Source organism: Triturus cristatus, chromosome 5_1 (genome assembly GCF_964204655.1).
Source record: "Triturus cristatus chromosome 5_1, aTriCri1.1, whole genome shotgun sequence".
Lineage (NCBI taxonomy): Eukaryota > Metazoa > Chordata > Amphibia > Caudata > Salamandridae > Triturus > Triturus cristatus.
In genome coordinates, this window is record NC_140587.1 from 842,010,296 (window position 1) to 842,027,970 (window position 17,675).

A 17,675-nucleotide genomic window follows, 5' to 3' on the forward strand; every position below is an offset into this window, starting at 1 on the left:
ATGAACTTGCGGTTCTGCATTAAATCACTATAAAAGCGTCTGACCACCGTCCACTCGTTGGATTTGCCCTACTGTGCTCGTGAGTCACACGTGGGCTGTCCCCGATCAATCGTTAGTGCACATTATAACATTTTTGTCTCAAACATTGAATATTTGCAAATGTCTTTTTAGATAGTATTTCTCTTCGCATTTGTTTCCATGCATTTCTCTTCATGTATAAATCTGAATGTATGATTTTCTTATTGTATCTATCTAACTGTATATTCCTCCCATGACACTTTAAAGTGATCACATTTCATAGAATGTTGTTCTTCTTCCATTATTGCATTGAATTATTTAATTATATGGTCATGTCTTATTTAAAGCGTGCATAGTGTTCCAATGTGTTTTTGCTAAGACACCGTATTTTCATTTTCCACTTAAAGTGTTCTCTTTTTCACTTCGGGTTGGAAGTGGTTTGAATGTAATAAAGTGCAAACAAACCTGATTCAATTTCTATCGTTTACACGTGTATTTTCCTATAATTCTGCAGAAGCACCCCCACAAATTAAGCTGCCCTGGTCCAGTGCCCTGTGACCGTAAATTTCTCCCCCGAACATCTGGCGAACCACGAAGGAACGTACTAGATTCCCAGCTGCATCCTGTTATAACGCAGTGTCTACCTTCTGAGACCAGGTTTCCTGACTGAGCGGACACAACACTCTCGGGTAAGCCTAAATTAAGAGTATATCTCTCTCTTGTATTTCTGGTCTTCTCCCGGGGGCTGCGTTCATCTGTCTTAACGGATTCTGTCTCTCTGGGTGCCCTCTGACCCCAAGTAGCAGTTCCTTGCTTTCCGCTGATATCTTGCTACGTAAAAGAATTTCTCATCTTTCACACGTGTAAACAGGCGTTGAGTCAGGTGTAGGTGTTATTCGCTGTTTATACATTGATTCATATTATGGATATATATATATATTTTTGGGTTTGTGTGTCATTGTAGTTATTTGGTGTGGTTACGAAGATTTAGTTTTACGCCTATATGGCGGGTCTACTGTGTGGATAATGGCCACAAGTTTACTGTGTGAATAACTTGTGAAAACTAAAACTTTTAAAGAACAGGAGATGCCTTCCATTCTGCTTAGCTACCAGTAAAAGGAAGTGTTTGGTTTCCTGTGTTCTCGGTGTTCTCAGTGTTCAAGTTAAATGTGAGGGCGTTTTTTATTTTTAGGTTAACAATGTTATTTTCAATGCTATTATTGTTCTGTCTTGTTATATAAGTTAACATGTATATATTAGGCTTTATATTTTGCATAGTGTAGTTGAGGTGCCATTATTTTGTGGTTTCATTCTGTTTTGTGCATTTTTTTGTATGTATTGTGGTTCCTTTTTCATGTATCTATGCCTGGTGCAGAGGCCAATAAAGGTTGAATTAGTGAGATTCTACAACTTAGAGATTTGAGTATTACAGTTGTTACAGGCATAACTGATCATCTTTGCCCACGCACACATCTGTCACCCAGGATTGCACACCCCTGTCACATTAATAACTGGGTGTCAGTCACATTTTGTGAGTGCCACGGTTCTGTCAAACAAATGAATAAAATACGTGGTTACACAACTTATAAACCGAAGACACCATATATGTGCACGTGTCTATGATAGTCCTGGAATTAGAGATACCAACGGTTGTAACAAGTTCCTGGCCCCGAAATCCCCTGCATAGTCAAGTCCTCATTGCTTGTTTAGGCGATCACCTCCAGTTCCCTGACTTTTCTCCAGAAGGTGTCTACACCGATTCAGACAAACAGGAAATTAAGGAGGCATTCTTCTTTGTTATCAAGAAGGCACTAGGAGACGAGCTCACGCTAACCCTCATCCCTGCCCAGAGGCTCCAGATACCACACGTCCTGACCTGCCTCATCTCCCTGAAGAAACGCGCTATACACCTTTCTTGCCACCATCCTCCCTAGTGGTAATTAGCGATTGGGAGTCCTTCACAGAATCAGCTTACTCCTCTTATTCAATAGAGCCCACCGAGGATGCCCAAAGCCCCGATATAGTACGCTCAGAGACACCCACATCTAGCTCTGCCACTATACCAGACCAAGAAGACTCTCAAGACACACACTCACCGTTATTTCGCGCTCTCTTAAGGAGTCCGCCAAGAGATCCAGAGTCTAACTCTGCCCCATTCTAGGTAATGAGCAGTGTCACAAAGAACTCAAGCACAACGCCAGCAGGTCCTATAACACCACAGATCAGTGTATATTTAATTAAAGGACATATTATAGGGCTATCAAGGGGTTACCCTGCCTCCTTCATTCCAGTTACACCTCTAACGAGTGCTGTCCTCTTGACAGTATTTGATGTCCTGGGCATTGACACCACCCACGGACGACAAGTCAGGCTCACAGTAATTCCCAACTATGTTACTCAGTTACAACCACCAACCACTCTTTAAAAACAGTACGTGCTACAGTACAAAGAAATAAAAGGAGACATTCCGCTACTACCAGCATAATAAATAACTACGCTGTTGGTCGGCTACATGCTAGCAGACACATGAACACAATTGTGAGTTGTACAGTGTACCAAACACTGGATACAATAAATGTACATATTGTTTTAGTAGCTCCAGGCTTGGAGTTACCTGCAGTATTATCAAGTTCGTGGCCAAGAAACCCATTCCAAACTAAGATTGCTGCTGCCTGTTTTAGCAACCAACTTCACTTTCCTGGGTATCTGAGGAATTAAAAGAGAGCATATACCTTACTGTCCTTCAGGCAATAGGAGAAGAACTTGTGAGAGACCTTGATCACAGTACTTGAATGCAATAAGCTTAAGCATGGTGCATACACATCCTACATTTGTACACTAAATACATTAGTATGGCCACTCCCTTACAATACGTATTACAAAACTTTACGAATCAAGAACAACACATAATTAAACACTGTAAAGAACTCCACAAGAACACCTAAAACTTGACTCATCCTTGGCCGCTCAAAGGTACCTTTGATCGCATAACACTAGAACACGCCACAACATTCCTGGAAGTGAAATATTCAGGGTCCAAACTCAAAAAACATAAAAATACCTTAGTAATATTTCGCATTTTCAAAGAAACAGCTGAACCCACATTAATGCCCAACGCACTTTCTCCAGCATATCATGTAGGAGGAATGTATCCGGCTCTTTCCGTAGATTCAGACATAGGGCCAGTATTAAATACCAAAGCTCCAGTGGGGATGTATACTGAAACTACCAGCAATGCAGATTTAGAGCCCACATCCAATGACAAAACAGCAGTGGCCCACTCTGCCATATGTCCGGTGGACACCCTCCCTTCACAAAGCGATCAGTCAATGGATCGCACCTTAACACCACCATCTCTCACCACCCAGAACTTAACAGGATTGCCAGGTCAGATTGACGCACACTTTATTTTCAAACTGACACCAGCAAACAATAGTCTAGCACAGCAATTAGATGAGGATGAAGACTGTGACAGAATATCCAAAGCTTTGCATTCCACCTCGCACACCTCACACCCTAGTTCTCACACATCCCTCAGTGGCGAGCCACAACTCTTCCCACCTAATGACCAACCACCAGTCCTTCCCACGGAATATGGGACTGGTAGGCAGGACCAACACCAAATAGTTGCAGAATTAGAAGTAGCCCAATGGATGAACGAACAACAGCTGGCCTCTGTGCATAGCTCTTGCCCCGTTTCGAAGCCAGCTACTCTCCTTCACCCCAACACCTTGTCCCTTACTAAAGACCAGCACCACCCAAGCCCACAATGTCAACTTAATAGGAAATCACCCTCAGCTGCCTTTTTCCAATGTGAAGACAGGTCCCTACTGTTGGATCATCCCAATACTAACATGCATTCTTGGGATAGCGGACCGGGCCTACCTGATGATTTGTTTTCTCAAGCACCCTTCAATAAATGGAGAGTTGACCTAGATATGAATGCAAGTACCAATGGCTTCTCATTTAGTGATCCAAGCACTAATGTGATACCAGAGAGCCAATCGCCTAGCCCTTCTGGTAATGCTGAAGCCATAAGGCGCATGTCATTAAAACTCGAACGAGCATGTCACCAGATTTCCAACCTTACACAGCTAGTGAATGATGTATCCATCACAGCTCCCCAGTCTCGGGATGATGCAGGGCCAGACACACAGTCACAGCTGACACTGCACAGAGACACTCATTAGATGACACAGGGTGCGACTGGAACACACAGGACTGAAGAGCGCAAATACTTCCTAGACGCTTGCCCCTACCATTAATACGAACCGCTTTCTCCATCTACTGATCAACCCAAAAACACTGCCCCATGAAAGAGAGGGAGCCAGACCTCAAAGGAGGAAAAAGGCAGAAATAGAACAATTGGAAGTTTTAGGGACACATGGTAGGCCGAATGACACACTATATGATGTCACAGGTACGGCGTCATTACGCTCTATCAGACAGAGAAACAAACACAATTGGATGTTGCTTAGCAAAGATATGCCATCGCCATATATCGAATTAACACCTAATGAAATGGTGACACTTAGAGAGGAATCCGACTTTTATGTCACACCCTTCTCTGATAATTTGGCAGACTGCACTATCGAAGAGACATTTCCATGTCCAAGAGGAGGGTCCTTCCACCCTCAACATTTGGCCACAGCCCAAGACTACATCATACATAAGGAGGAAGAAGAAGATTGGAACTAAGCCTATATGGCAGCCAGTCTCAAGGTGTGGTAGAAATACGCATGTGAATATGACCCCACCTTGTATGCATCCCTGGACATACCAGCCACTAGGGTAACATGCCAAATGCCCCTATTGTTCAAACGCGCCAATGCTCCGCCTGTCTATGTTCCATGGAGCCAAATGGGCAAAGACAATTTGAAGAACCAGCTCCCCCCCTTGACAGAGGGCGCTGGCAAATGGATAGCGTCCCTAGAAAAGAACACTGCAGGTAGCAACCTAGGAATAGGGGATATGAAGAGTCTGCTTATTTCCATCATGGGAGAGGAAGCAGAGGACATATTCAAAAGCGTCAGCAATGACAAAATAACTATAACAGAAACGCAATACGATGGGGAGACATTTAACAAAATACATCTGGACCCAATTACATAGAAAGTTTCCGGATATCCCGGACATTAGGTCACTTATGCCACAGACACTGCATCCGAATGAGGACCCTGCTGATTACATCTCAAAACTGAAGGAAAAATGGCATCAGGACATAGGAGATAAAAGGAACGCGGCAGGAGGGAACAGTAGGCTTTTCTCCACGTGGTAAAGAGAGGGCTACCAACTGACATCCAGGACAAATTAGCTAGGATCGTAGCAATGGAAGCAAAACCATGGCCTGAGATACAGGATCTCATTATCCATTTCTGCAAGAAGAAACAGGAAAAGGACAGGAATAGACAACTAGCTATTGAAAACTCAGCTGCAAAGTTAGTGCAGCAGAAACGTAATAAGAAAAAAGACCCCCCAGACACAGTCATGCTCACCTCACCAGTCAACCAAATGACCGCCGTCACCAATTTTCCACAAAATGCCCTAAATGTATTGGCAGGTAACCCACAGGCAGCTGCACCACCCATACAAGCACAGCCCCTGCAGCACCCCTACGACTACATCCAACAATAGTCATATGGCAATACACAGCAGCAACTATATTATGGCAATCAACAGATGAGGCCTAGAAATACAGGCATGCCAGGTAGAGGTAGAGGTAGAGGTATGAGACAACAAAGATACGCACAGCAGAGAGACCCACAGGTATGCTTTTACTGTCAACAACCAGGACATTTTGCCAGGGAATGCCAGAAAAGAATGCAGGATGACAATATGGCGCCAGTCAGGGGACCCCAGCAGATGCAGCCCATCCAGTACCAACAATAACAAGTACGGCCGCAGGTGGCTCAGCCCCAAGTGATATACGCTTGCCTCCCACCAGCACAACCACAGCCCATGCAGCAACAATTGCAACTGCAAGCCCCTACCATGACAAAAATGCAAATACCGACCCCACAGATTCAACAGCAAGTACAACAGCCACTGACACCAGGGCAAGTACAACAACCACAGACACCTGTGTACCAAATGATGCCCCCAACACAAGCATTCACACCTCAGGGAGGCACAGTACTGACCCCTACCAATCCATTTATGCAGGGCACCATCCAGCAGTACCAGGCTGGAGGGTATTCCGGGAAGGACAGCCCACAGACAACTCTTGTGTGTCCTGTCTTGTTGTGCATAACTAATGTCAGAGAGGATCCCATTGTGTATGTCACGATCAATAACAAGACCTACAGTTTTCTGATTGACACAGGTGTGACTAATTCCTGTATCACAGGTGGAGCACTGCCAATTTCCAATCAGATAGCGGACACACATGATTTTCCTGGGCAATAGAAAGGGTCCCCTTCACCAAGCCAGTACCAGTACAAATAGGAGGCAGATGCGTGGAGAAGCATCTGCTCTTCTCACCCCGGTCCCCAGTGAATCTCTTGGGCCGTGACTTTATGACTAAATTAAGTATGACCATCGATTTTGATGAGAAAGGAACAATGGTTTGCTCCATCCCCGGTATACCTTTGGCAAGGATGATGGCTCTCACTGTGGATTCCTTCATGAAGGATCAAATAAGAGCCCGCCCAGTGGATGAACAAGCATTCTCCACTGCGGTACATATCATTGTTGCTAACACACCAGAACTGCACGGCCGCACTGTCCATCTCCCAAAAGAGTTTCTCTTTCACCCACAGTCCCAGAATTCCCCGGTACCAGGCAGAAATATGATGTTAGACATACATGCTCTTGAAATTGCATCCACATATGGGGCATTCCTAGCAATTGACGACTACGCCCACACTTGGCCTGTGTCATTTTTATTGAGCCAGGACACTTGCTGAGAAACATTTCAGATGTTCAACCCTGGCGATCCTGAAGAATACTTGAAAACAGAAATTGTCTACATGAATCCAGTCCCCCTCTCAGTCACAGTAGAAATAAGAATACCAACTCCCCAACTCCAGCCGCTCCAGTTGACAACATACGAGACTCAGACATAGCTCAGGTACCTGACAATCTGTGGACAAAAGCTCCAAATAACGTAGGCCTCATTCAATCAGCTGCACCATTCAGAGTGACACTGAAACCAGGCGCCATGCTACCAAGATTGCGCCAGTACCCCCTGTCCAAGGAAGCGGAGGAGCGAATTGCCCCTACCATTCAAGCACTGCTCGATCAGGGGGTCATCTATCCCTGCACATCATGTTGCAACACATGCCTTTGTCCCATTCGCAAAGCCAATAGGAATGAATGGTGTCTAGTACATGATCTTTGCTCCATTAACAACATTGTAATTCCGGAGTTTCCCATTGTCCCAGACCCCTAAGTAATACTTACCAACATTCCCCAAGATGCTCACTACTTCTCTGTCATAGACCTCAAACACGCCTTTTTTAGTGTCCCATTGCACCCCGAGAGTCAGTATCTCTTCGCGTTTTCATTCAAAAGTATGAAGTTAACATACCGAAGACTGCCTCAAGGCTATTGCGAGTCCCCCAGTGTCTTCAACAGAGTTGTCAAAGATGATCTATCCAATTTCCAATGTGCCGGTACCTTGCTGCAATATGTCGATGACATACTGCTCTGTAACCCAACTGAGCAACAGTGCCGGCAGGATACAATTGCTCTGCTCACGACACTAGCACAAAGAGGCTATAAGGTAGACAAAAAGAAGTTTCAATACTGTCAAGAAGAAGTGCAATACCGTGGACGGTTGCTCTCAGCGTCAGGAAGAAGAGTCCCCCAAGACAGAATACAAGCTATACAGGGTACACCACAATCTCAGACAGTCAAAGACATGTAGAAATTCCTAGTCTTAGTGAATGATGTCCGACAATGGGTCTTTGATTTTTCCACCATCACGGTTAAAAGTTGTTAAAATGGCCAAAGACAGACATAACAAAATAGATTGGACACCTGAGATGACAACAGCCTTCATGCACTTGAAAGAGTAAATTACAAATGCACCAGTGTTAGGATCCCCGACTACATGAAAGAATTCTCCCTTTTCACTCACTGTCATGGTCAAGCTAAAAATGCTGTCCTCACTCCTAAATACTCTATGGGCCACAAGCCCATCGCCTACTTCAGCGGCATGTTAGACTCAGTAATGAAAGGGCATTATCCATGTGAGCAAGCATTGACTGCCGCTGCATTTGCCATTGAAAAATGCACCCCCATAGTCATGGGTTCCCCGTTAACACTGTACACAGAGCATGCTGTTTTTGCAATAATACAGAAGGCCAAAACTACTTTGACTACACAAAGAGTATCAGGTTACGAAGTCATCTTGTCATTACCATATCTGAAAGTTGTTAAGTGCCACATAGTAAATCCTGCCACGTGTTTTGCTCAACCCATTGCCAGCACAGCTAATGATCCCCATGACTGTGCCACATACTGTCCAGATGAGTCAGGGACAGCAAAGGAGGACCCATTGCCAGAGAGTACAGTGTACTTTGTTGATGGTTCCTCCACCATCGATCAGGAAACAGGGATCCGGCATACAGGAGCTGCAACAAAATAACTCCTCTGCTTTCCTAGACATTGTGCAGCAAATAACTAGGCCTGGGCGAAAATGTCGTTCCGTTCGCGGAAATTGCGATAATTTGACATTTTCGCGTTCCGCGGAGAGCGCGAAAATGTCAAAATTTCCAGTTTCCGCAGCTTGGCGATAATTTGTTTCTTGCTCGTGCTGTAAAATAATCCATTCTCGCGTGCGCGCGCGCGATCGCCTTACCTGAATCCCTGCGTTCGCCGACAAGTTTTCTTGATCCGGTCGCGTTCTCCATGAGATGTTGTATTGTTTTTAGCCATTTGCGCTGTCTCGCGACAGTTCGCACCCGCAGTGACGTCATGCGTTGCGCGATCACGTCTTTCTTCTCACGATCATGCACCGCGAGACAACTCAAAACAAGATGGCCGCGCCCGCAAGCAACCACATGGGTAAGTTGGCGACCCGCAACCATGCAGAAAATCTCGCGAACATGCGGGAAAAAAACTTCCGCATTTTCGCGATATTTCCGCTTGTTTGCGATAATTTTAAACATTTTCACGATAATTTGCGAAAGTTAATTTAGCAAATTCCGCCCACCCCTACAAATAACCCTACCTTCACATTACTCAGCACAAGCGGCAGAACTTGTCGCACTGATCGCTGCCTCGAAAGAAGGTGCAGATTCCCGCATCACAGTAAATTCTGATTCCACTTATGTCACAACAACAACACATTCCAGTATTTTACGATGGAAAAGGCGAGGCTTTCTTAAATCAGATTGCACACCTGTAATGCACAGACAGTTGCTCGAAGAACTGATAGATGCCTTGACACTGCCAACTGAGCTGGCTGTTGTGAAATGTGCTGCACACCCACATGGCCAAGACTTTGACTACAGAGGCAACGCTCTGGCAGATTGGGCAGCTAAAGCAGCAGCTAAGATTCCCACACCTGCACCACCACCTGATGTACCACCTCCTCTGTGCCCCCCTGATGGACAGCATGCTCCCATTTTACTTGCACACCATGTACCACCAGTGACACAGCAGGACAAAGACAATGCAAATACTGACACTCCTAAAAATGTGCTCCCATATGTGATTGACAGTACAGAGCAATACAATCACATTGCACAGTTACATCTCTGAGAAATACAGGAAAGTGCCCCACCACAAGAAAAAGAACTGTGAAAGTAGAGGGGAGTACAACAGGATGCCTCAGATTTCATTTATAGACAAGTAATGACAGGTAAACTAGTCATGCCACAAGCCCTCTAACAAGTAGCGCTAGACCAGTTACACCTTCCCACACATGTTTCCCGAGACAATCTGACCACCACTCTACAAACAAGACTAGTTCATCCCCAATGCCCAGGAACTAATGCAGCTTTTTATTAACAAGTGTCTCATTTGCCAGCATTACTCACCACATCCATGAAACTGATGCATCTACAATATTGAAACCTGATGGCCCTTTCAAAGTACTACACATTGATTATGTTGACATGATTGATCGATGCCAAAACTATCGATATCTCATTGTGGTAATATGCCCATTCTCACGATGGATTGAAGCTGGACCATGTGTCCACTGCGATGCCAAAGCAGCAACTAACTTCCTGCTCCGTGAGGTCATTTCACGCTGGGGTTTGCCCGCCGCGATTCGCTCTGACAATGGAAGCCATTTTTCAAATAATATCTTTGCCCTTCTCATAACCATGTTAGGGATCAAACATAAACTGACTTCCGCATATCACCCACAAAGCAATGGCATTTGTAAACGCCTTAACGGCCTGCTTGAAGGTAAAATAAGCAAGATAAGTGCAACAATTGGGAAGAAATTGCTCAATTGTTTACCAATTGCCTTATTTGCACTCAGAAATTCTCCAAGCTCCGATCACCATCCCACACCCCACCAGCTTGTTACTGGTCGCTCAATAAATGTGACAGTTCCCTCAACTAGACCCAAAATTGACTTCTTCTGAAATTGTTAAAGCAAAATTGTATGAAGGTTTGTGTGCACTAACACATGCTGTACAGTTCCTTTCTACCCAGGCATCAAACAGAAAGAACAAGGGCCCTATCTCTCCTGCTCTCCCGCCCATCTGCCATGGAACGCAAATCTTTGTCAAGAAAACTGTTAGGAAGTGGAAGGATCCCAAGTATGATGGACCGTACCAAGTAATCGACTCTTCACCAACAGCTGTCCTTATCGCTGAAAGGAAGGCATGGATACACAGGACCGATGTGTGCCTCAACCCTGCGCCATCCCAGAACTGATCGCTGACCAAGTACAGGAAGGCACCATGTTTCCATTGACTATCACAGAGGAAGAAGACCGTGATCGCATTGCCATTTATGGCTTCAGCCGCAACGGAAGAACACGCTGCACAGAAATAGATCATGCTAAGTTATGTACATGCATATTAATATTGTTCCTTTCCTTGGGAGGGATAATGGCAACTATCAACCTGCTTGCGATGTGGCCTTATCAATGCCCCAAGATCACCTCTGTAATTAAAAAGCCAGCATATGCAAATACTACTGTGCGCCCCAGGTTGCTTTCTCCCTTGCCTCACAATAGATCCAGTGCCACATCTCCTCAGACAAGTGCCTCTGCCAGCGTAAGGGGTTTTATTTCTCCTCTCAGTAATGCCAGCCTCAATTTGTCCCTCATCTCTCTACCACACTCACCCGTTGACAACAATACAGGATGGGATGGTACCATTGATCTCACAGTACAGCCACAAGCACTCTGCCAGCGCCCTTCCCGTCACCGCTGAGTCCGTCGATTTGCTATTGCTCCCCGCAAAATAACGCCCCTCGTCCCCCACAAACCAGTGTGGCAGAGGACCGGGTAATCGACATTCCAACATCTAGTAGAGATAAAGAAGGGTCTAGGGCCCATACTAGGTCCAGAGCAGTCGAAAACAGATCATTGGGTCCACTCCTCCCTATTAGACAATTTGTGGTACAAAGATATGACAGCAGTGGAAAAAACAGTGACAAATGAGTCCTGCTACTTGTGCTCTTATATCCCCCATGCAGTAGGTGCAGATAGACTGATCTTTCCTAAAGAGTTCCCGCCACTAACTGCCAAATGTCTCCTCCACCTGTTCCTTTGCCGTATACACGGACAGATTCAGCTTCTATCAGCAGAAATTGACACTGTGTTTGTAAACACCACAGAATGGGATTATAATTATCTCACGCACAGGGTTGTGACTGACATACCAGAGTTTGTATAGGTGGGAAACACCCATGTTACTAATACAGGACTATGAGTATACTTTTCAGACACTTGGATATTTCCTCTTTACATCACCCTCTGCAGTATGCCAGGCAAATATACCAATCCACGACCACAGTTCACACAAGGTGAGCCAATGCCCCTGTAAGTACAGAACTGTGCTACTTTTGCAGGCCCATATTTATTTCAACAACAAGTGGCACGGTCCACACAACCTGACATGCAAGGCAGCTTCCTTAGGTAGACCCTTTGTAGTAACAGAGTATGAACAGGATGTAGATTGGGATGTTGAGACCGAGTGCAAAGAGGTTTGGGCACAAGAAACTAGAAGGTATACCTTTGATAAAGACACAATTTCCAAATGGAAAAAAGCTTTTCAACTAAAAAATCCTCTTCTTTGTTTCCTAGGTAATGGCTCTGTACCTGTTGGGCGTAACACAGATTGCAACAAGACTATCTTTAATTTTGATATGCAGTTCGGCACCTCTGCTCTAATGGACTACTACTGGTCCTGTGGAGAAAGCCTCTATCTCCAACTACCTCCTCAATGGAACGGCCTCTGCTCCTTGGTAACTCTGCATGAAGTGCACCTGGTCGTCCCAGCCACCAATGTCTCTCATATCAATTCACACCCAATGATTGGCGATGTCACCTTCCTCCACCGGCGATCAGCTCAATACTTTGCAAACAATCCCTATGATGAAATTCCTCAAGAATTCCGCCTCTTTAACAATGCCCAGCTCTTCTTTGGAGGGCTCATTCCACTTTTACAGACTAAAGCAAATGCCCGATGGCTCGAGGTAACACACTATGAGGTAATGAAGGCCATCAACAGCACTAGGGATGGACTAAATGCAATTAGAGAAGTGTTACGCCCCTTAAAACTAATGGTTCTGGAGTACCGCTATGTTCTAGACATGTTGACTGCAAAAGATGGTGGCGTATGCCACAGGATAGGAAAATCCTGCTGCACGTTCATACCCGGAAACGACGAGGAAAACGGATCTATCATAAAGGCCATTGAGGAGTTGACAAACTTGGGAAAGAAGATTGCCGAGGAAGGAATTATACACATACAGGGATTTACAGTGAGGCAATACATGAGGACTGTGCACCAGGAGATGGGCTAACACGAATAGAATTTAGTGAAATAACAACACCAAATGTACCCCTGCTGCAGAAACAAGCAGACATAGGTCACCAAGTTCCTACTGCCCCCCTCCCCCGCTTCCTCCCGGTAGAAATTTAGTAGAGATAGACATCACCATAGCTCCTTATGATACTCTGGCTGACGGATCGGATGGAGAGTACGTAGAATTGAGAGCACAGGTAAATAGGGATCTCAGCTGCCCCTATGTTAACGACACCCCCTGGATCATACAGAGAGGTGAAACACCAGCAAAATATGCTGTTAGAAATTTGTTCAAAAATGAACAAGAGGAGGGAAATGAAGCAGGGTCCCGAAATACCATATAGAGAAAAACTGGCCCACCTTGCCCCATTAGAAGCATGAGACCCCTCACATAGGCCCCACCTGCAACTCTGTTAAGTTGACCAAACTGTCACAGCTGTGCTTTTCCTGTGATAGGTCCCGAAGTGTCTCTCACAAGACATGTCTTCAGTGAGGCGCACCTTCCCCATGCCCCCACTCCCTCGTTGTGCCAACAGACTCTGTTCATCTTGGTCAACAGCTGCCCAAAAATCCCCCCACCCTGGATGTGCCCGGCTTGCGCTGCGCTTACCCACAAAAACCACAAGGACATAGGAACTTAATAACGAAAGAGGAAAGCGTGGGGCAACAGATCATTTTCACATCTTTTAATTTCTCAATTTATCATAATTGTTTTCGCCAGCTTGCCTTATCGAACTTACGACAGCTACTTGGCGTATCAATAATACCTGCAATCTCCTTATTTGTTCCGCTTTTTTAAGGATTCTGAGAAACGATGCTAAGCAATTTTGATAAAAACAATGTCTAAATAGAGACAGGATTTGTGTACCATTGATATATACGAAATGTCAAAATATGAACTTGCGGTCTAACTGTTCTGCATTAAATCACTATAAAAGCGTCTGACCACCGTCCAAGCGCTGGATTTGCCCTACTGTGCTCGTGAGCCACACGTGGGCTGTCCCTGATCTATCGTTAGTGAACATTATAGAATTTGTGTCTCAAACATTGAATATTTGCAAATGTCTTTTTAGATAGTATTTCTTTTCGCATTTGTTTCCATGCATTTCTCTTCATGTATAAATCTGAATGTATGATTTTCTTATTGTATCTATCTAAATGTATATTCCTCCCATGATGCTTTAAAGTGATCAAATTTCATAGAATGTTATTCTTCTTCCATTATTGCATGGAATTATTTCATTATATGCTCATGTCTTATTTTTAGCGTGCATAGTGTTCCAATGTGTCTTTGCTAAGACTCAGCATTTTAATTTGGCACTTGAAGTGTTCTCTTTTTCTCTTCAGGTTGGAAGTGGTTTGAATATAATAAAGTGCAAACAAACCTGATTCAATTTCTATTGTTTACACGTGTATTTTCTCCTAATTCTGCAGAAGCACCCCCACATATTAAGCTGCCCTGGTCCAGTGCCCTGCGACTGTAAAATTTCTCCCCAGAACACATGTGAAGTGCATGATGCAACGCACCGCCTGCACCACAGCTCTGATACCCTTTGACGCCCACCGATGCCTTCAGTTATCGGCCTTTCCAATGCCTGCGCGCGCACCATAACCATCACCACCAGTGACTACATTCTGTTATCGCAGAACTAATAACAGATGAGGGTGACTTCACAAACTCTTCGACTTCACATCGTCTCAACGTAACCGACTCCTCACTGCCGATGCCACTGACCTTCCCTGTCCTGGACTCGACACGTCGCCTCCTTGTGAACATGACACCTCACCACCCCTGTGGCAACCAGGGTACTGGCCTCTACCTCGGCACTGATGCCGTTCATCGTCCATAGACTTTGTTTCCAAGGCAATGTTGTTTGGGAGTCTATGTGACTCCTTGCCCGTGTAGTGCACCTTGTGGTCGGCACCGTACTTTGGATTTATGCCTGTCACTATGTCGTAATAGCCCCTGGTGGAGCTATTTGTTTCTACAAGTGCTACTTCTGCAAGTAACCATTTTTAAAGTGCTATTTTGACATATGTATGTTGGATTTTTGTAGTTTTTGTCTTGTGTGGTTTAGATAAAGATACCTTATTTTTCTAAACTGGTCCAATTTCCATTTGTGGTGTTTTCACTGTATTACCGTGTGTTTTGAGTACAAATGCTTTACACATTGCCTTTGGGATAAGCCTGTCTGCTCGTGCCAAGCTACCAAGGGGGTGAGCAAGGGTTATCTAGAGTGTGTATACCCCTAAAACTGGCTTGAAGCAAGGGTCTTTACTTGGACAAAGTACATACCTAGTCCAACTAGCGGCCCCCATTTCTAACAGGGATATATTACTTCGTTTTTAATAAGGACTCATTTTGTTGAATCTAGATATACGTTTATTCTGCAGAATGGAATAGCAGGGCTCCTTCATTAGAGTACACTGAGGCCGTTCTTCTTTTCTCTATTATTAGTGCGGATGTTAAGTGGCAGTTTATTTGATGTTTGGCTTACATGCCATTTTTGCATGTTAGGCGCTTCATTGATATTTCCATTTGCATTTTTAATGCAGATGAGTGTCTACTATGTTAACTTTTCAGAAAGGGATGATACAATCGTCCATATACCATCATACAATATAAATGTGATGTATACAGATGTGTGTTTACTACAGCTATATCCTATGTTTATGTTTATGCTTAGAATATGTATAAAGCACAGCAGCTACTTCAAGAGTGTCCCAGCGCTAAAGTAGGCACTAATCTCACAAAGATTCTGAAAGATAGTACGCAGAGCTAAACAACGAAGTTTTGAGCATTTAAAAAAAAAAATAGAATATCGTCCATAGTTTGCAACTGCCATGGAAGGCAATTTCTGTCTTTTTTGGCCAGATAAGAGTAGGAGCTGCCACACCATATTTCCTTTCAAAATGTGGGGATAACCACTAAAAGACAGCGAGAAGGGCGAAGGGATCTAGATGGAAAGTAGGAAATTATCCTTTTAGAAACATAATGAGGGGCCGAGTGGTAAAAGGCTTTGTGTGTCATGATCAGACCTTTACACCTCACCCACTCTTTAATATGGAGCCAGTGAAGCTCTTTCAAATAGAGCTGTATGTGAGTCATTCTAGGCAGCTTTAAGAGAAGGCGCACCATTGCATTCTGCATCGACTGCAGTCTTTTTACAAGGTAACCTGGTAGACCTAAATACAATGAATTTGAGTAATCCAGCCTTGAAGTAATCAATGCCTGGATTACAGTTTTCTGCTGTGGTGTAGGAAGAAGATAAAAGCATTTATTTTTGGTCTTCAAAAGTGCAAAACAAATCCCAACAACATTAGCCACCTCTGAGGCAAAGGTGACATAGCTGTTGAACTATACACCCAGGTTGTGGGTCACCATAGCAGGGACCATAGTGTGCGGTGCCCCTTTAGGCCAGGTGTTAATGTTCAAGCCAGGTGGGGGAATCCCAAAAAGCATAATTTCATCTTGCGGGCATTATATTGAAGATTACTGGGATACATCCAGTGGAACACTGCCGGCCTCAATGCAGGCCCTAAAATTGCTCAGAGCGTTGGGGGTATTTTTATGTGAGGAGTAATTGGTATCATAGGCATAAAAGACTATTTGTACACTGAATGATTCATCTAAGGACGCCAGAGGAAAGATATTCAGGTTAAAAAATGGTTAGGGCTCAAAGCTGATGCATGCGGCACCCCAAATCACCAAGGATCCATCCACACAGCTTGATGCCTAGCTGTTAGAAAATAACTCAGCCAAGTCAGAGTTTGGCCATCCACACCTAAAGTTGCCCAAACACTGTAGTAAAAGCAGGTGTGAGACCATGTCAATTGCTGTGGATAGATCCAGGACAATCAGGGCTGCCTGACTCCCCTGGTCCACCACCAGGTTGGTAGTATCAGCGACCTCTAACAATGTGGTTTGGGGGCTGAATTCTGGGCGAAATCCTGACTGGGAAGGCTGTAGTAGCTTGTTTGTTTCTAGAAAATAAGAAAGTTGCTGGTTTATCACTTTTTCCAAAATGTTGGCAAAAGCTGGCAACAAAGACATTAGTCTGAAATTATACACATAGGAGTTATCAGCAGTGGGCGTCTTTAGCAGTGGAATTAGGTTGGCCCACTTTCAACAACTAGCAACCATCCCTGACTGTAGAGACGGGTTTAGCATCTGGTTAAGAATAGGATTCGTAGCCATGCTATTGGCTGCAAAAATATGGGGGGCAGGGTTGTCTGAAGATCCTGATTTGCAACAAGTCAGAGCCTGGGACGACTCTTCCATAGTAATAGAAACAAACTTCGATAGGCAGGGTCCCTTAAGAGAAGGTAGGGTCACCTATGTGATCCCTAGCATCACTACTAGCAAAGGAATCGGAAGGAGGCAGCAGAAGGGCATCCACGATCTGCTTCATCTTGGAATTGAAAAAGTATGAAAGTAAATTACACAGCTTGAGCGAAGGCTGCATTGGCTGCAGTAAGGCGTTAGGATGTGTAGATATTTTGACTATCTTAAATATTTCACCAGACTTATTTTGGGCAGATTCATTTCGGGGAATGTGTGCTTTCTTGATAACCCAATGGTATTCATGCAGAGCATTCATATAGATCAATTTGTCCTTGGGAAGATAAAAGGATGATTCAAACGTGTACGAATTATTAAGCAATATAAAAGCAATTTATTTGTAATAGTGATATGCAGGGCGAAACCTGTGAATT

At 44.4% G+C, this 17,675-nt stretch overlaps 1 protein-coding gene across 1 annotated transcript; it reads left to right on the forward strand.

Annotated features, from left to right (window-relative positions):
- The first annotated feature begins 10,805 nt into the window (after window positions 1–10,805).
- LOC146831540 (syncytin-2-like) lies at window positions 10,806–12,957 on the forward strand. The gene is made up of 2 exons (XM_085603936.1): window positions 10,806–10,992; window positions 12,236–12,957. The coding sequence occupies exons 1-2, from the start codon at window positions 10,806–10,808 to the stop codon at window positions 12,955–12,957; spliced, it is 909 nt and encodes a 302-aa protein (XP_085460062.1).
- Window positions 12,958–17,675: the final 4,718 nt, after the last annotated feature.